The following is a 20694-nucleotide window of genomic DNA, read 5'->3' as shown; positions in this document are numbered from 1 at the left end:
GGCTTCTGATGGGGGTACTTAGATTATGGTTCTGGGCTCAGTGCATACTTGAGTGAAAAGAAGTCAGCTTTCAGCACGAATGCTGAGAACTGGAAGTGCCATTGATTTTCTGTCAGTGCCTGTGCTCCCCAGATAATGCGTGATGATGATTTTTATAAACACTCAGAGTTCTTATTTTTGTAACTTTCTCCAACTGTCTGCTTTCCAGTGACATTTGTAAATCACTTGAGTCTGCTGTGTAAACACTAATAGTCTATCTTTTAAACTTCAGTGGATGCTTGTTTGGGTCATTCCTGTTTTAAACTTGAAAATGTTAAGAGAAATTACTGTGGAACATGAATTTACATTTGGCAGAGCTGGTGTTCTCAAGAAAAAAAACAAGGTATCACTGGTTAAAGATGACAAACATCAGTAGTCCTCTGAGCTATCAGTTTTATGAAAGTTAACAAACTTGGGGTTTTTATTTTAAGCTCTGACTAGGAAACATCATAAAGTCCCCTAAATATATTGATCACAATACAGTGCCGGAAATATGCTATGACTTTATATTTTTTGTGCTAACTTCCCTTTTAAGCATCTGAAAAACCAACCTGTATTTCAGACTAAGTAAAAACAACCAAAACATATGAGTACAGGAGCTGTTGGATGGCTGTTTTCTTAAGAACACATATTGACCAACTGGTCATCAGTATTGCAGAGTTAGAGAAATCTTTTACAGGCTTCAGTTGTGGGCTGGCAGTTCTACATAGTATCTGCTGGAGAAAGGAGAAGTAAGAAAAATATTTTACAGTAAATGGAGAGCCCTTTTGATCTCCTTTTTATAGGTAGTGTAAAATTTTCCAAAACATCTCAACCTTTTTGTTTGTTTAATGCATCTTCTCTTGTAAGAGCTGTGTGAATGCAGAACTGTGAAAGCTAAGGTTATAATGATTATGGAAACTGTACTATTAAGACATTTGTTGACATAGCAGCAAAATAATAGTTATTGTAAGGGTGGTATTTGGAAGGATTCTAAGGATACATGTTTGCATTGCTTCATTTCCAAAGATTGATTTTCCAGTTTCCATAAGAAAAAAGTCTGTAGGGGAGAGACCATGAACTATTCTTCAACTGCTAAAATCAGACAATTACCACTGCTGAACTTGCTATAAGGAAATGTGGATAGTGAAACAACAATTTCTGAATATTGGGAGTATCTCTGTCTTTCAGCAGAGGGGGAGAGAGAGGGTGACCAGATAAAATGTGATGGTGGTGCTGGGAGAGATCTCCCAGAGCACAGTGCAGATACTAACTGGTTTTGAAATCTTCCTTCTCCTTGGCTGCCTTCCCTTCCTGAGTTCTTTCTTGCACCTTACTCCACATCTCTCCTGGTCTGGAGTTCCTCATTCCTCTTCCTTTCTAATGCAGTCTGCAAACTCAGGCTGAAATCTGATGATTATAATCTGAAATTCTGAAAGTAAGTTGTTCTACTGACTGCAGGTGCAATGTTACCTTGCTGCTCTGCTTTGTCATGTCTTTCTTTACCCTCTGCAGGTACAATTCCAAAATGCCATGAAATAATTCATGTTCAGCCTTTACTGTTCTGTTTCTTTCCCTGGAGTAGCACTCTCTTAGTCTTCATCCAGTCCAACTCCATGAAGTAGCTCAGCACATGACTGAATTTATGCCAGAATTTAAACATGCTTGGGCAACATTGGACCTTGACTGTAGGGATAAAATTTCATCTCAGCTTGCTGGGGGCAGAGCACCCAAACCAAAACAAACTATTGGTGAGCTACCAGAAGGGGCAGGACAGGGAGGATGGAGATGGAACCAAGAAGAAAGGAGAGATGGAAATTAGAGAGTTCCCACTCTTTTTGGGCTGTTTTTGGTGTTGGTGAGCTCTAGCAGTTATGGAAGTTGGGATGAAGATGGAAAATACATTAGTACCCTGGATTGTTAAAATCACAATACATGTGATTGTCATATGTGTTAATCATCACAGGGTTTTGTACTTAATGCTTACTTTGAGCAAAAGTGACATTCTAGTCCCTGGGGAGAGGGAGTTGATGTCTTTCAAGACTGAATTTAAAGAAAATGTTTTTTTCTCACAGTGCTTGTCTAAGTTTGTTGGGAGCCATGAAGATTTTAAGCTCAGTCTTGGAGCTTGCTTTGTTCTAAACTACCTAGGAGGCTTGTTTCAGGTTTCCATATTAAGAGTCAGCAGAAGTGCTAACTGGAGCATTTCTTCTGCACACATGTGCAGTACTTCTCTTTTAATATGTTATCAGGATCTTTTTGAGTCTCTTTTTGGAAGATAGTTAACTAGAACAACTTCACCTGTCTAGCTAAAGTGAGGCCTGCAGCTGGTTATCTCAGAAACAGGTAATTTTTTTTAACACCCACGAGTTTCCTGTTGGAATGAGGAGTATTTTCTCTCCAGTAGGTTTTCTTATCTGTGGGTTTTTTTTTTTTTTTTTTTTTTTTTTCTCCTTGACCATTGAAAACTAATTCAAAACCTTTGCTTAAATGAGGCGGTAGGTTGTTTCCTTTGACTTATGGTAGCTATTTGTCAGGAATTACTTTCATATATTTACCCAAGCACTTTTTCATTCCCTTTGTATTTCTGCATGGAAAGAATTCTGAAGTTTACTGGAAAAAAATGAAGATAGATGAGATTGTTCTGGCTTTTTCCAGCAGACCTTCTTATATACCATTCTTTGGAAAAAGGCAACCAAGTTGCATTTTTTCAAGAGCAATCCAGACCAGTGAGAGTCCCTACATTCACTTTGAATTGGAATTTTAGACTAATTAAGCAAAATAAATTGATGCAGTTTAAAACTGAAATATTTTAAACCTATCTGTGAATCTTTGGCTGCTTGTATGTCTTAATTTTGTAAACGTTGGTCCAAAGCATAGAATTGAAAACTTGGGAGTTGACCAAATCTTCCCACATGGGACCCCCACCAAAGATGCATCAAAGGGCCACCTTAGGTATACTTCACATGGATGGTAGACAGCTTGATATGATATATGTATTTCATTGAACAGTGGCTCAGTCTTTGGAAATGTTACCTGTGTAAGCTGTTTGTAGGTCAAAATAATAGTGTAAGATATTGGACAGTCTATTTTACTATTCTATGCTTACTTGCTTTTACTTGCATTCCAAGGAATTGCAACCACCTATTGCTGTTCAATAATTCTTTTGCTAAGATAAATTGGGTTTTTATGGCAAGGAATGTAGATGATAGAAGGAATTTTGAAGTAGGAGTTACTATGCACACCTGCCCATAGGCACTGAACAAAATCTGATTGTCATGATGAGTAAACATGCAAGTCTAAAGCTGGTTTTGCTTCATTTCAGTCACACAATGTTAAGGATTGCATCATCTGTTCTAGAAATTCACTGCATCCCAACACACTTAGAGTCTCCCTTCCTGTTACTAGCCACCATGGGTGGTAACAAAACAAAAAAACACTTGTTTTTTTAATTTTCCTTTTTCTTCTCACCCAGATTATTTTGTGATAATTGGGGGGTTTTCATGTCTTCTGAGCAGTTTAGGAAAAGACTGCGAAAGTGTAGGAAAATAACTAGGTTTTAGTTATATGAGAGTAAATAAAAGCAGAAGCAAGCCCAGGCAGTTCTCTTATCTAATGAGACCTCTGAACAAACTTTAACAGAAATGTAGAGGAGTCATTTCTGGAAAGATTAAAACTGGCCCATAGCTGCTGTGTATGCACGCTGTTTCCATCAAGTTTTTTTAAACTATCTTTAAGGAAAGATGGTTTTTATACAAACCTTGCTGTTGGCACTTTCTGAACTTGAAGTTAGTCTTCAGCTACTGGATAGAGGGTGCATAGAGAATGGAAATACAGTTTGATCATAGCATCAAGCATCTATTTGGTTCTCAAACTGTGTACAGAGTGATAGGATAGTAGAAACACAGGTCATAGAATTAATCAGGTTGGAGAAGACCTTTAAGATCATCAAGCCCAACTGTTAATGCTGCAAGTCCCCCATTAAACCATGTCCCAATGTGCCACATCTGTACATATTTTAAATATCTTCAGGGTACACAGAATAGATGATGGAAGCAAAAGAGAATATGATGTTGTTCAGCTGACAAATGCTCTATTACTGAAGCCTTGGCTCTGCTTCCCACCCCACTTTCAATAAAAAAAATGCAATTCTTGTTACTCTCAGAGTGGTTTTTTTACTATATAACGTTGAGAGAACAGCAGGAAAGTTGGGGTGTTAATTCTTATTCCACTTAGTAAAAGTAGTAATTAATAGTTTTCAATCTCTCTCTTCCTCCAGGCACGCAAACAAATGGCCTGGACTTTCAAAAGCAGCCTGTGCCTGTCGGAGGAGCAATCTCTACAGCCCAGGCCCAGGCCTTCCTTGGGCACCTTCATCAGGTAAGAGAAGAGACATTTCAAACAGAGGAGGCTCAGGCAGCTGTGGCTGCAGCTGCCCTGGTGTGTGCCACGTTCTCCCTTTCTGTGAAGGATGGGGAGTCATTTATTAGTATATAAATATGGCTACACCGCCTGGAAAAAGTCCTAACTGTGGTACTCACTCCATTGCATTAGGCTGCAGAACATGCCAAGACAGGGTGAGACCTCTTTGGGAGGACTACAAATCATGTTTTTGGGGATTTGAGAATGCCTAAATGTCATGGTGTGGTTTTGAGTCGGTTTTTTGTTCATTTGTTTTGTTGTTTTAATCTTAATAGAGATGCTGTGTTGAAAGGCAAGACAACATTTAAATTTTTTAGGAAAGGATTGTATTGGCCTAATGGCTGCCAAGATTCCAATATATCACTGTCTATTTAAAAACACTTCACTCTTATAAAGAAAGTTGATTGTACTTACTAAGCATATATGGCTTGTCAGGTTTTCTTTTTTTACAAAAAAGTTATTTCAGTGACCTGTTTGTCAGATGATATTCAGACTTCTAATACTATCCCTCTGTTCTGCTGCTGCTGTGTTTAGGGAATCAAAGCTGAACTTCAGATGCAGGCTGAAGCAAAATGGGGCATCCCTAGGTGAAAAGAAGTATAAGGGGCATTTTTTTGTAGTTTTTTTATCTGTTCACACTTGATGTATGAAAACAAATGTCCTAATTTCTTTCCCTTCCTCTGCACCAAGTTAAACTTTAAAATACTGTACCTAATTGGATGACCTTGAATGTTTGAGGTCTGAGGTTGCACAGTTATTGTGGTATAATTGAAGTACTGAAGCTTTTATGCCCTCTTTTAAGAGCTCTGATCTGCCGTTTTATTGTATGGAACATTCCACACGTCTTGTCACATAATTGCAATTTTCCTAGCAGATTGGTTTATATAGGACCTAGGGAGTGCCACTGTTTGAATTTGCTGAACCAATAGGCTGTTGTAGGCTGCCTTTTTGTGGAGAGAAGCTGACTGGTTTTTATGGCTTGCCAGTGTGTGTTTAACATGGAGACACATACAGCTGTTCTGCAAAATTCTGTGTGTTTGTTTCAGTCTTTGTTTTGTTACATAGATTGACCCAGGACAGTAATTGGGTTTTGCACAGTGCTTTATCCTACTTTGGAAATTTATTTATTGAAACAGTTGTCAGAATCTTTATGACTTCAAGTTTGATAAAGTGTGAATAATTTCTTGAAACTGGTTCAAAGGAAAATCTCAGGTATTCATTTATTCACCTGCAGGTGTGTGGGAATCTATTGTCAGACTGTCCTCTGCTAGTGAGGCTGCTGTTAGTGGGGTGTTATTCAACCTTAACACAGTGCTTTGCTCTAGACTAATGCAAAATACTGGGCTCTAGGCAGCATTCAGGTACAGTTTAATTTCTAATTTGGAAATGTTGGCTGTGTGGTGAAAGGGATGTCCAAATTGCATTCACAGAGATTTTCAGGAATATGCTGGCTGTACCTGAGCAATATACATTTGTAGTCTTTTACGTGGTGTTTGTGTGATTTTAAAGTATTATTTTGAGTACATCATTTGGATGGCAGAGTGGTGTTATTTAGGCTATTCTCTGCAGTTAATCCATGGTAAAAGCACAGATTACATCAACTGTGTCAAACTGTGTTTTGCTTCTGATGAGGAGGGGCTTTTCTGGGAGTGTTTGCTTAGATGTGGATCATGCTTAGTATGTCTAGTACCTTCATCTAAACCAGTAGGAAATATTTTCAGCATGACTCTTCCAAGGTTGACTGTTCAAAATATTCAGTTATTAATTTCATGTACTGCAGCTTTTCCTGTGCTTGAAAATATGTGGACTTTTTATGTGGGGACTGTATAGAGGTCCTCCATCTAGAGGCAGGAGTGCTACATTTTGCTTTGCTTTATTGTATCCTTGCATGTCACCTGGTTTTCAAATGAGCAGTGGTCTTCAAACATGGCCAGAGATGGAATTCTCTACAGGCTGTTACTCTGACCTTTGAAAGTGTTGGTAATTAATTACAGAGCATTCCTTCTTTGTAGCTGGGGGTGCTGGTAGAAACAAGGCAAGACTGATTCAAATGGGCTTCAGTAAATGAAAATACAGATTTTTTGTAAAGACTAAATCCTTATTAGAGACATAAAAGCACTCCAAAAATCTCACTTTCTGAAGCATTTTTCCTTGTTGCTCACCCACAAGACCTTCTTAGGGCCTGTTAATTACAAACATTGAATTCAAGTTTTAAGTATACCTGAAGCAATACAGCCTTTGTAAAGTGTCTCCAGTCCTCTGTGTTGAGATGATCTTTTCAGTGGCTGAGGGCTGCAAATGCTTGAATGGATTAATTTGGGGGAGAGTGGTTATGCTCTGGGTTCTGTGCTGTGCATGTGCTTGCTCATGTCAGAAAGCTGGTGAGTGCAGTGTTGGGGTGAGACCTGTTCTGAAATAGGAGTAGGATGATGATGAGTAGAGCTTAATGCCCTTCACTGAAGCCTGGATTTTTCCAGCAGGAATAGGACTTGTTGGCCTGTCCACCCCAATATGCTCTGTTTAAACTCCATCCATGGTAATATCTACATCTTTAGGCAGGGATACCTTCAGTAAGAGGTAGATAGACAAACAGCATCATGAAAGAGTTTTAGAGATCTGTTTCATCTTGGAGTACAACCCCTACTCCACTGATTCAGGTGTTAGAGGAGCATGCACTATTCTTGGGGGAGTTTTTGTTGGGATACGGGTGGGAGGTTGTTCTTTTTACATTATTAGTTTTCTGTGGATTCTACATTATTTCATTTCCATTTTTGCACTGTTGTAGGTCCAGCTCGCTGGAACAAGTTTACAGGCTGCTGCTCAGTCCTTAAATGTACAGGTAAAGACAGTTACTGCTGCTCATCCTCCTCTCATCCCAAACAGCATCAGTAGAGATAGTTCTTAAGCTAAGATGCATTACTCAGGTTTTTTCAGTCTGGCTGGTTTTGCAAGTGATAGGTATGAAGGAATAATACTTTTACAGCTGTAAATCAGGTTCAGGATTTGTAAGCATTCAGGCTCTGGAGTTGTTTAAAGCATGGACAGACCATAACTTAATGCTGAATTTTAGTCAGGTGTGATATCATGAAAACCTTAAAACTCCAGGAACATTTAATGTTCTTCTATTTATTAATTTGCTTTAAACACATAGTGAGTATTACTTTGCAATTTGCCCTTGCTTCTGGTAACTGAATATAGGAATATAATGTAGCATTAACTATGTAATGTGGCTAGTTTAGACTGCTTGTGTAGATTACACACGGTGATTTCAGAGTCAGAGTAATTGTTGTTTAATAATGTACGTGAGACGGCAAAGCTTTCAAACTTTCCTGTGATGCTGAGCACTTCAGTTTATCTGTTAACATTCTACTTCCTCTCTGTACTATATTAAGGGGCAAGGGATGCAGTTTTATTGAAAACTGGTTTCAGTATTGCTTGTTATTAAAGAATATAGGCAGTGCGTTACATGAAATGCAATAGAATGTGGACCCACTTATACATAATAACAATTTGGAAAGAAGAGGAGGTATAGTGACCTTCCTTTCTAAGAGGAAGGAGGCAGAAAATTGCCTTGGTTGCCATGGTAAACTTCCATCCCTGAGAGAGATGTTGGCAAACAGGCTGTATCTCCAGTGCAGAATGTTTACAGTCCTGCGCTGTAATTATCGCTCAATGACTGGCAGAATTAATCAGAGCCTTTATGTTAATTAGCCTGCTCTGCAGTCCCCAAAACAGGTGGTGGAAAATATGCAAATCTATGCAGAATTGTGATGTTCTGCATAACCAGTTTTAATTATCATAAAACTCTCTCCCCCTCTTCATGCACTTGCATTTCCTCCCTCATGTCTTCACAATTTCTTCCATTTAAAAAAACAGATAACCAAACCACAAAAATAAATCAAAACAAACTTGAATCTTTTAAAATAAAGCAGTATTCAATTAAATAAATTCTTTGAGTATTGAAAAGCACTGTATATATTATATATTTTGCTGTAGGTAGAGAAACCTGTAAGGATTTTTCAGAAAGGTTCTGTATATGCCAACAGTGTGATGACTTAGAGGTAGAGGATGGAGATAGAGAAAATGGAAACACAATCTCCTTTCTCTCGTTCCATTGTTCAGGATTTTAGGCAATGAATAATTTTAACAACCTTCTCTTTCTTCTTGGTGAAAGGCAGCATCAGCTTCAGTTGCATGGCGTAAAATGAAGTGAGACCTGAAAATAATGTCAGAGAGTTACAGGAGACCAGAGAGTCTCTTTGTTTTGTTTAAACTGCATTACCTACAGACATGTTTGAGCAATCGTAGCTGAGATGGTGGGCACACAGAGCCATTGCTTAAACACACTCTTAAAATAAACCCAAGGGCTTTTTGTATGCAGATGAAAGATTTTTATTGTGCAGTGTTGAGATAGCAACGTTATACATTAACATCTGTTTTACACTATAAAGAGTTGTATTTTTTTTTGACTAGTCTAAATCTAATGAAGAATCTGGGGACTCTCAGCAGCCAAGCCAGCCTTCCCAGCAGCCTTCAGTGCAGGCGGCCATACCCCAGACCCAGCTCATGCTGGCCGGAGGACAGATCACTGGGGTAAGAGTTACCCAGGGATGCTGCAGTCCCCTGCAGCTGTCACCCAGGGGCACTGCAACTTCCTTTAACCTAGGGAGGAACTTCACTGGAAGTGGCAACAGAAAATATTTTCCTAGAAAAATAAGCAGGCTGTAATATACGGGGTTTGTCGCTAAGTATTTGCTTCCAAGCAGCAACAGCAAAGAATTCTTTCTCTCTGATCTCGGTATCCCTTTTGACCCTGCAAAGAAATTAAAACCTGTTGTTTTAGAACAGTTACAAATGAGGTAGTCACTGATGTCATAAAGAGGAGATTTATTTTTTTTTCAATATTAAAATGAGGCATGGGAGAACAAGACAATCTTATAGCTGGGTGAAGAGCAAAAATTATGGGAACTGTTAATTTTTTCTCTTTTCAAACACATTTCTTTTTAAGTAACTCTATCAGTACTTTCCTTAAGCCTGTTGAACCCTTTTGTTTTAACCTACTGATTTTGAGGGGTTTTTAATTGCAAAGCTTTAGGAGTAAATATGGGATAATTGTTGTTTTACACTTTCTGGTGTTTCTGAATTGTTGTAAAGGCTTTCAGTCATTTCAAAAAAGAGCAAGTTGTGTGAATGGGATGGTTAAAGAATTTGCTTCCACATAATCATCTGTGCAGTGTAAGAGTTTGCGTGTTAATAAGCTTAGGGCAGTTGCTCCAACAATATATTTTTGATTTGAAGTGTTAGGTTATATCATCCCTACACTTGCATGAAATGACTGCTTAATCGCAGGCTCAGTTGTTAAATCTTCTCCTATTTTAGTACACAAATGAACATCCTATTTAGTTTTCAGTTAAGCATTGAAAGTTTTAGAAGTGAGACTGTTTTGCTGTATTGTTAAAACCTGGCATATCTTATTATTTTTTGTATTCTCAGAAACGCTGGTTTGTTTTAATTTATGATTGTCTGCTGTAGTGAAACATTCAAAACTCCAGGCTTGTGCAGATACTGGTTGTAGTAAATATGGGCATCAAGATTCATTTACATGTAAAGGAGAGACTGCTGCCACCTGTTCCACAGAGATAATGTGTGTTTGGGAAAGGGAAGGGATGTAAAGTTGCCAACTCTATTCTATTAAAAAAAAAAAAAGGCAGATGGGGAGACTTGGAGAGAAACAAATGGAGCTCATGTTCTTTACTTATATCTTAGGGCATAATGGAAATGATGGAATATGGCAGGGATTCATGCTAATGTGAAGCAGCTGGGGCGTTATCAGTTTGTTCAGTAGCCATAGCCATCATTCCTGCTTCACATTCATCTGGCTAATCACTCGCTGTTCTGCTGGGTGTAAATTTCCTTTCAAACCCTGGCAATACTGATTCTTTTCTTTTGCTTGCTATTTAATTGCTTTTTCCCTGATACTCCTGGTAGAGTTGTGAGGAAAACTCAGGAGCAGAGTCAGTTAGATTCTGTAGGTTCCAGTAAGTGCAAATGTTGGTGGTGGTGCAGTTTGGTTTGTGTCAGGCTGTGCTAGGTTGGTTCCCCCACTGTGTTGAGTAGCCAGCTGTCCTTCCTTGGCCATTTAATGGAATAGCCCTAGGATCAGTTAACATAACTAATACTGAGCTATCTAATGACTTTGTAGCTGAAGTGGCTCTTCCCATTATTAATGGCTGTGTTTTCTAATTGTTTATAGCTCACGTTGACGCCAGCCCAGCAACAGTTATTGCTCCAACAGGCGCAGGCGCAGTTGCTGGCGGCTGCAGTGCAGCACTCAGCCAGCCAGCAGCACAGCGCTGCTGGTGCCACCATCTCGGCCTCTGCTGCGACGCCGATGACGCAGATCCCTCTATCTCAGCCAATACAGATTGCACAGGTGAGCCTTGAGGCTTGAGAGGGTGGAAAAATAAAGAGGTTTTTTGACTGGTTGCACCGTTCGAATGAAGTTTGTCGTTCCTCGCCTCAGTGAGTTTGTCTAGAGTCCTCGAGTGTTGGTAGTTTTTGCTCGTGCTTCTTTGGATGGTGAGGTTGGAGTTTGGTAGTCTTAGCAAGGAGTGTGTGTCAGCTGCTCCTCAGTTCCACTGGGCCTCTGAGTTTGTACCAGAATCTGAGTAGGTGCAGTGTTTTCTGAATTTCCCTCCTTGTAATTAGCGTGAGAAAGGAGAAAAATGGGTGTGGAATGATGCCCACAGATATTGCACTTGTTGAGACCCGTATGGGTGGGAAGTGATGCCTGTTATCACTTGTCAGACTCCAGTGGTGCTTGTTAGAGGCAAAATGATAGAGCTGAAGAACAGCAGTTTGACTTGACCCATTTGTGTGCTGTTTTGGCTTGGTGTTTAATGCTGCGAGTTCAGTGACAAAGAATGGGCACTCCTGTGTGTCTGGAGAAAAGCTTGGAGCATGAGTCTGGTGTTGGAATCCATCCAGTCTCATGGTCTGGTACAAAAGACTTGTCATTTGTGAAGAACTGCTTGCTGTGGATGTTCTGCTTACTAGAAGCAGTAAGGAACCTCCTGGGTTTTCCAGGACTTAATTCAGTATGGAGATTGCAGTGGCACTAACTCTGTGCTTAGTGTATGTAGTGTGGAAAATCCTTGGACTTGTGGACAAGGATAATCAAATGTGCATCTAAGACATCTTGAGTATCATGAGTAGGTGATTGTCTTGCTCATGCTGAGGTCCATCTTTCCATTGATTAAAGGTCTTGGTGCATAATATCAGTTTTATTAGTCTAGCTGTGCAAAGCATGTGGGGTATGTAATCTTCAAAGCTGCTGCTTCATGGAGTGAGCAAGTTCTTTAAGACTGCCTGATGCTTTCTGTTCAGGCTATTTTCTCTTGCATTCAACCAGGATGAAGTCTAAACAGGGAACATGAGGTCTGATTAAGGACAGGAATGGAAATGTTGCAATTTCCTGTGCAGTGGTGAAATGTTCAATCCTTTACTGTGCTGGTACACTAGCTGAATAACAGCCTGGCTGTGCTGTCAGGTTTTCATTAGGTGAAGTGACAAACTTTTGTGGTCTTGGTCCAGAAGTCCTTAGAGGGGCCAGAGTGCCGTCCTGTTCTTAAAAGGCCAGTGCTGATGTTGCTGTGTTAGTGAGATTCCTCCCACTGAAGCTGTTGGTGCACTGTGAGAAGTCATGTCACCAAATAACACCATTTTTAGCAGAGGATTCCACTTCACTGGCATGATGTAGAGATGACTGAAAGATGTAGTATTCAAGGAAACTTATAATTCTAAAGATCATGTCTTAATTTTGTTAAGACTGTCTGTAGGCAATAATACAGACTGACTTCAAAAAAAGAATGGGGAATGTCCTTGTCAAGGAAGGTGTTGGTTATAGCTTCTGACTTCTTTCCATGCACCTGTCACAGAGTTCCCATTTGATGGGATGAGTTTTAACATATGTGCAAGCAATCCACAGGTGTGTGCCTCTCCTCTTCCAAGTGTGCAGCTTAAGATAGCAAGGTCTGCTTCACTCAAGTGTGGTGGTTTAAAATTTCCTATTAGCAAGATCTGTACCTTGAACTGTCTGGCCTTGGGTTTGTCAAATAGGCCACCAAAGCTGTGGATGCCAATGTGATGTGTGTGTGAGATGTTTCTAATCCTGCTCTGCCACCTCAGTGTGAAGCTCTGAAAATGTGTGAAGCATTTACAATTATTAGTTTTGTACTGGCTTTTTCTCCAGAACTTAGAAAATCTTCAGAGAAGTGTTTGAGAGGAGTTGAAAAGATCAGGCATGTGCTGTCAAGTAAGTTTCTGAAGGCAACATTGTCTGATTTATGCACATGAGTAAGCTAAAGGCTCTCTGAAGAGTAGTATGTGATCCATGTAGTTGCCACGTGCAGAACAAATTAAAATTGTGCTTGTTTTCTGACATTTCTAATTACTTAATTGTTTGACTTTACAATTAATGTCTTTTAGGATAGGTTATTTTGATACATAAATGAGTGTGGTTGAATCTTGTTAACTGCTCCTTATGATGAAAGTGCAGGGCATAAATTGTGCAGGTGCTGGATATAATCTGAGTTACTTATGGAAAACAAATCTACCATCTAGGTTCATAGGTAGATAGCAGCTTGCTTTTTGATCCATCTTGGCAAGGGTTTGTAAGCAAGTGCTCAGCTTTGTTTGTGTTGCTATTGTAAACATATAGCTGATTATACAAATAGCTGAATGTTTGTTTTCATTGATGATTTTTGAATAATTGATTAACTGGCAGGTCTCTGCAGCAGGGGGATTACCATATTTATTTTAATTAACTAATTGCAAAAGCATGACTTCTTTAATGTGCAGTTCTCATAAAGTATTTGCTGCAGCAGCCTAGTGAGGAGCTCATACTGCTCCTGGGTTTGCACTAAACAGTAGTGTATGAACTTTTGGGGTTCTTTATAAACTTTCTTGTATTCAGGATCTAGCCTCTGTATTTATATGATGCAAATCTCAAAATGGCACAGTTGCTTAAGTTTGTGCTGAAGCTGTAATTGGAAATAATGGCATTGAATTTAGAAATCTAGATTTATTTTTTTTTTAAACAAAAAATCTTCCTCACAGCAAGACATAACACTTGACAGATTATTGTGCTGAGGTAGAATTTGGATTGTTTTGATCTTTCTAAATTGATAGGCAGCAGCAGAAGACATGCATGTCTCCCTGAAAGTCTCTCCATTTCTTTCTATGTGCTTGTGCTAGTATACAGATTTTAACACTAAGGGAAAAAAAAAAGATCAGTGTAGGAAAACAGTGTCCAGTTTGTTCATGTGGTTGCTATTGGGAGATGCATTATAATGGTATAATTAACTAAATAATACAACTTTCCCAAGGTGGAAATAAAGTTAGATTTCAAATGCATTAAAGGGCTGGTAGGGCTATTTAGGAGTGATTAGCCTTGGAGGTATCATTTTCATTTTGCTTTGCAGAATTATATTTCTGTATTTAAACAAGACTTAGCCAACATACCATTTACCAAGGCAGATGCACAGAATAAGATTGCTTATATCAGTTATCCCTGAGGCCTCAATTTAAAAACAGTTTTCTCATATTAAAGTGTAAGAGCCTGATGATAAGAGCTGTCATGTCTTAGCTGGGTAGCCAGTGTTATGAATACTATATTCTTAAACAAAAAGCTCTCCTCCTTTGATCTTACAGATACACTGCCACTGTTTCTTTGTATTCTTTCTTGCATGTAACTCCATCTCCTGTGGGGGTGCTTCAAATCATCTGGGATCTGCTTGGTCATCTGGGGTGATTTCATTTGTTTGCTTTTGATTGGGAGAGGTCCTTAACCTATCTGTTGTTCCATTGATGCTTTTTTCTTCTACAGTGTCTTCCCAACTCTTCCTTTTGTGTTTCTGTTTTTTTGTCTCTTTTGTACCTCTATTTTCATCCTGCAGCCTCTCTTTATTTCCTTTTCTTCTGACCAGTGTTCACAACCTGAGTCAGCTTGGCCAGCTCTTCCCATTTCTGTTTTCAACTCTGCATCCAGTCCTCACATCCATTCCAGTATGACCCACCTCTGGGCTGGAAGGTCAGCAAAATCTGCAGAGGTAACCAGCTGAGCATTGAAAATCAGTGAATAAACAAGTGGGGATCCATGTTGTGTTGAGCTCAAGAAGAGGTCTGGTAGCAGTTCTGACCAATGTGATATTAGAATAGGAAGTCATAAAAAACATGGAGTTCCAGGATAACTGGACCAGTTATTTCTCTTTCAAGAAGGAAATTTGTCTTGATTTTGAAGGAATGGTTGCATTTTTTCTGCAATTTTCCGAAAGCAAACAATACTATTGACTTTAAAACCACTTTTTTTTTGCTCGTGGGCACTTTAAAAAATTTTACCATTCTCTTATAAAATGGAAGTTTCCATTTCCTAAAAAGAGCATTGCTTGATCAATCCATCTGGTGTCTGTCTGCCATATTATTACACTGCATGCTTTTGACTTAACAGGGCTAAGTAGCCCCAGTGATTGATGGCCAGTGTCTGTGTAATGCAGGTTAAGTAGTCGTTTTCTTATAATGCCTGTCTATGGTCTCATAAATCAGTGGACTCCCTATTTTTTCCCCTCCCTAGTCTTCCTTTCTGACATTCCCCACCCCCATCTCCAGAAGGAGATTGGTACAACTTTCAAGTTACAATTTTAACAGATTTAAAATAATATAAGGTCACAGATAACAGCATTGTGTAAGAAAGAAGTTCTTGTCAGTCTGTCTTGACTTCTCATCTCCAAATCCACAGCAGGCAGTGAATGGCCTGTCCCATTCTCTGGCTGGGCAGTTTTGGGATTGCTCAGCAACCTGCATCAGTCCCAGGATCAGCTCTTTCTTACTCTGGTTCACTTGAATTCCCATGAATTTGGGACTGTGTGAAGATGAGCAGACACTGTTTTTGGCACTGCTGCAGCTGAACATGGTTTCTTTGCAAACAGAGACCTCAATAATTTCCCTGAAACAGAACTTTGGGGGAGTCTTCTTATCTGCTTGGTTTGGTTTGTGTAATGGGAGGTTGTAAGTGTGGGAAGTATTTCATTCAGGCTTTTTTTTTTCCACCTGTTTGGTGAGTATTTTGAAACAGATTCTTCCTGGAAAGATGGAAAAATCTGATAAGTGTGTTTAGATAGTTTTCATGGATTCCCACTGTTATGTTGGCTGACTTCACAGCGTGTTTTTTAAATTTCAGTTGCTCTTGTTATTTATTGTCCTGTTTGGAGATGAAAAGAAGAAGCTAGTTAGGGGGAACAATATTTTTAAGCAGTTCTCTGTTTTCATTCTCCTGCTAAATGTCAGGTTGAAGCATTTTTCTTGAAAATTCAGTTTCTCAGAGATTAACATTTTGCATTGAGACCTGTCATTTAATTATAGAAATTTAATAGTCCTGAATGGTTTAAATACATAAAGGTAGGGTTCTACAATAATGCAGTGTTTTGGATTATTCCTTTTAACCTTTCATTATAATCATATCTATTAAGCTTATTGTAATTTGTTTCAGAACAAATCAAATATACTTACTAATTGAGTTAGTTACTTGCTGAAATTTCTGAAATTGGAACTGAACAACCAAACAAGGAATCTATAATATTTTGCTTTCCTGTTGTTGATTCAAATGGCAATTGCAGACTGTTGTTCCAGGAAAAAAAAAAAAAGCTTGATTTGTGGCAGAGTTCCATACTCAAAAAATAAGTTTGAGAGATGTTTTGTGCTGATAAGTCTAGTGTATTTGAAAATTCCTGAATGAGGGGGGAAGGGAGATTGATTTGTTTGGTTTGTTCTGATTTTAAAGCAGAACTGTTCTGAATATACTTTGTTGGCTTATTTTGTAAATAACTTTGGTTATATGAAAGAGTATGAAATTCAAATTGCCATGCTAAAGGATATTCAGTATCAGGACTTCTGCTGTGTTTGACATCCACTTTTATCTCTGAATGTTAGAGTGTAGCTGGCTGATAGGAAATCTTATGTTGGGAATCATTGCTGACTTAAATGTCTAACCCACAGCTCTTTCTCTTCTTTTTTCTTTTTTTTTTTTTTTTTATTTTTTCTTTTTTTTTTTTTTTTTTTTTTTTCTTTTTTTTTTTTTTCCTTTTTTTTCATTTTTTTTCTTTTTTTTTTTTTTTTTTTTTTGTTTTTTTTTTTTTTTTTGTCCCCTTCCCATTTCCTTAAGGATTTGCAGCACTTGCAGCAGCTTCAGCAGCAGAATCTCAACCTGCAACAGTTTGTGTTGGTGCATCCAACAACCAACTTGCAGCCAGCACAGTTCATCATCTCACAAACGCCGCAGGGGCAGCAGGGTAAGTGCTCCTTGCCACAAAATCAAACCATACACAGCATTTTTTAGGGGAGAAGGTGGAACTCAGGTGGTTCATACCAATGCCCAGCCTTCTCCCAGACAGCTTTTTCCCCCTGGGTTTATGTCCTCAGTATTCCACATGGTGTGGAATGTCCCTTTTGTGCCTCCCAACCTGCTTGCTGGTGGGATGTGTGAGAAACTGAAAACTCCTTGACTCTAAATACTGCTTGGCAATAGTAAAGTAAAAATCAGTGTGTTATCAACATTGTTCTCATCTGAAATCCTAATCACAGCACTGTAGCAGCTTTTAAGAAGAAAATTAACTCTATCTCAGTCAAAAGCAGGACAGACTGGAAAAAGATTATAAAATCAAAAGTCCTTGTGGGAGTCTGGCAAAGTACTTAAGCCTAAAGAGTGTACAATGAATTTTGTTATAAACTGAAGTAATAATTAACACCTTGGGAAAAGAGCTAGAATGCTGGATTTGTGTAACAGCTCTTACAATAATATTTTGGCAATACTCTGAGTATAATTTATATGCCAAAGAGACAAGGCAGTGGTAGGTAGTGCTGTGTCAGTGCAGTTAAGTTCTTGTACAGTAGCTTTGTTCTGATGACTGATGTGTCCAGGCTGCAATGCATCACAGTGCTGATTGCACCCCATTTGTTGATGCCCACAGAAAACTGCATTTAGCCATGGCTTCTTATGCTGGTATACTCCAATGGCCTTTTTTTCCCCTCCTTTCTCTTCTACATGGACTCTACTCAGTTGTTCAGGTCTGGTAATCCAAAGATTCTTGCTCAGAAGGCAAATCCTGTTATGCTTGAAGAGTCCTGCAGAGCCTGGCTGTCCTATAAAGCAGCTCTTTGCACCTCATTTTCTTCTGTTCCTTTCAATTTTTTCATGCATCATTCCTTCTTTCTTACTATGACTTGGATGGAACTGGCTTTCCATTACTCTGAAGGGCTCTTGCTGTCTGAATGCTCTCACATTTGAATAAAGGGTTAGTCAAAATTACCTTCCTTTTAATAGGACTTGATTTAGGAGAGATTTTATACTAGCACTGGTAGAAAATGGCTGAAAGGCTATTCATGGAAGTATTTAGTGATGTACTGCTTTCTTAAAATGAAGCAGAACTTGTAAACTTGACATACTGTACTAGAAGAAATCAAACCACTAAAATTTAGTTCAAGAGTTCTTCAAAACAGGTGCTTTGGGTTGTTTTAAAGTAAATTCTTTCAAGAAAACAGCAAGCACAAAAGCATTGTTTTGAAAAACTCATTGGTATTGATGTCTGCCTACATTTTTCAGATAAATTCTGCTAGTTTTCTAAAATACCTCTGAAGATGCTTTACAAAAAGGAAAGCTAAGAGAATCAAATTGTATTCATCCCCCAAAATGAGTTGTTAGCATCATAGAAGGGAAGCAAGGCTTTCTTGTTTGTTTACAACCTCCTGAAGTAGAATAAGTACTAGATGAGATTTTCATAGTACTTTTTGCAGAGGCCATCACTGCAAAATTATTTCTTCACTAGAATTTAAGACCTGCATATTGCTGTCATCAGTGATGCAGTGCAGGTGGAGACATCATGTTTTACTGGTAATGTGCAGCCTGGACAACTGAATAGCTCAAAAATGTGGGAAGATTTATATGCTGAATTCTGACCATAGGCCATTAGTGTGTGACAACCTTCCAAACTGAAATGCTTGAATAGATCTCATTTTCTTCATGAGCACTCAATGATAAAGCAACATGTATGTCATAATACCCCTTATATCACTTTTTGATATGTTTTTTTTTGTGTTACTTCATGGTTATTGTTAGCAGATCTCAAACAGTACACTGTTATTTATGAGAAAGATTGAGAAAGTGTATATTTTTACTTTGTTATTTGCTGTTGCAGCTGACTTTTTCATGTTGTTTTTGTCCTATTGCTCCATTAGTCAACTTCATAAAATAATAAATATTCTGAAGAAGCTAGCATAGAGTTTTCTTCAAAACCAATGGCATTAATATTTTTTTTATGCTCCATTGGTACTGCATGGAGCTTTACATATGCACGCATTTATTAACAAACATAAAAATTCAGATTTGTGTATAGATTATATATTCTGGAAGAAATTTCTTGCTTTACAGACTACATATTTTGTGTATGCCATGTAGTCATGTAAATGAGAAACACTGCTTCTAAATGAGAAGAGTTTTGAGAGAAATAATTGGAGAGTAGTGTATCTAAACAAGATGTAGAAGATGTAAACATTTAGTGAAGAGAAATGTTTTACTTAGAGGCAAAGAGGTACAGAGAAATGCAGTCATCAGCAATTGTATTTAGATTCTTGAAGGAGTTGAACATCTTGAGCTGAGATCCAACTTTGGAAAAAAATCAGGAAATTCAGTACCTAAAATATTAATCAGTAATTAGGATGTTATTCTACTAGCTTTCTTCAACACACACATTATAACTGCCAGCAGCAGATAGGAAATTTTCCCCAGAAACCCACTGCCATATGTCTAATGTAGTCACCTTCCTTTTCCACACAATTTCTGGCTATTTGGGAGCTTATATGAAATAAATTTTAAAGTTCCCATTTTTCATGGCTGGTAATTGATAGCATCATAACTGAAAGAATTGTTTCAAGCCTCAGCAGATATGCAGAAGATTGAAGGGAAATAGAAATCTGGAACATTTTCTTATTCAGTGCAACTGTTGTTCATATTATTGTTAAAGTCACCAGCAGGAATGTAGCACCTTGTAATGCCTTTATACCTCTTGTATCTGTTCTTGTATCTAATAGAGCTGTCTCTAAAATAATCAATTTAACATCTCTTACTACAATTAGAGCTGCTTCTTAAAAATATTACCCTCATCAGGTGACTGTTCACCTTTTTACTCATGAGATATTGCTAATAGAAATCAAATCAGTGAAAATCTGAATGGGGAGGGGGAAATGTGCTGCATTTAATTTGAATTAATCTTGCAAACAGGAGTTGTTAAGGTGCAAGCAAAGACTGTGTTGCAATGAGATTTAGAAATTACACTTACAAAGAAAATATCCAAAAAGGCAAATGTGGAAGACAAGCTATTAATTAGCTATAAACATCAAAACCTTCCTAGTTTCAAGTTATTGGTATTTATTATTAAAGACAGTCTTTATGATTTTTTTTTTTTAATTGTAAAGTTGCCTGGGCCAAATCCAGTCCTGTTTTCTTCTTTCATACATGTTACACAGACTTTGAGACCCCACTCATGTGGAAGTTGTTGTAATGGCTTTGTCTTGCAAGCTAACTTCCAGTGAGAGGATGAACAGCTTTGGCAGAGATAAAGCAGTCAAGTTCTTACATGAAAAAATTCACTCTTTTGGGAGATCAGTTTGGGATGAATTATGTATTATGCTTCTGGGCCAACTTTTTTTGAAATTATGCTGAAAAAGTCTGTGCTTGAATGTTTGTTTTATCTTTTGTTTAATTTTAGATAGAACTGAATCCCAGATCAGTCCTAGGGGACTCTTGGCTGGCAGGAAGAGTTTTTTGGCTTGGACCATTATTCATGCTACTCTTAGACATTACAGGAAAAATCCTGAATGACAATAGATATATTTACTATAACTTTAAAAAAATTTAAATGCATCTAAACTCTCATACTTGTGCATAGATCCTTATCTGGCTCCATGCAGCCATTCTTTTAGAGTACCACGTAGGTGATTTGTGTGCCATATTTAATGCAATAATACCACTGGGCTCTTAAAACCCAGAGCAGAGGGTTAGGAATATGACCTCTGTAAAGTGTACAAGTACAATAGCAGCTTTTATAGGTTCCAAAAAATCATGTGGGTTGGAAGGGACCTCTAGAGACCAGGTAGAATTGTTCAAAGCAGGTCCAATTACAGCAGCTATTCAGCACCACAGCCAGT

The 20694-nt window shown here is 38.3% G+C and overlaps 1 protein-coding gene across 9 annotated transcripts in view; it reads left to right on the top strand.

Moving 5' to 3' along the window:
- Positions 1-20694, top strand: part of POU2F1 (POU class 2 homeobox 1) — a 111881-nt gene that overhangs the window by 59741 nt on the left and 31446 nt on the right. For 3 of the 9 annotated variants that reach the window (XR_013774600.1, XM_079308587.1, XM_079308594.1), the window contains exons 3-7: positions 4298-4398; positions 7226-7279; positions 8914-9033; positions 10694-10873; positions 16658-16784. Coding sequence is in view for 8 of the 9 variants with exons in the window: in XM_079308587.1 (XP_079164713.1) it covers positions 4298-4398; positions 7226-7279; positions 8914-9033; positions 10694-10873; positions 16658-16784 (582 nt within the window). In the remaining variant the exon portion in view is untranslated. The remainder of the gene's footprint in view (positions 1-4297; positions 4399-7225; positions 7280-8913; positions 9034-10693; positions 10874-16657; positions 16785-20694) is intronic. The other 6 variants (XM_079308588.1, XM_079308589.1, XM_079308590.1 and 3 more) reach the window with 6 other exon arrangements.

This window comes from Erithacus rubecula, assembly GCF_903797595.1.
Source record: "Erithacus rubecula genome assembly, chromosome: 1".
Classification (NCBI taxonomy): domain Eukaryota; kingdom Metazoa; phylum Chordata; class Aves; order Passeriformes; family Muscicapidae; genus Erithacus; species Erithacus rubecula.
Note: the sequence above shows the minus strand (reverse complement) of the source record. Positions and strands in the feature narration are given on the sequence as shown.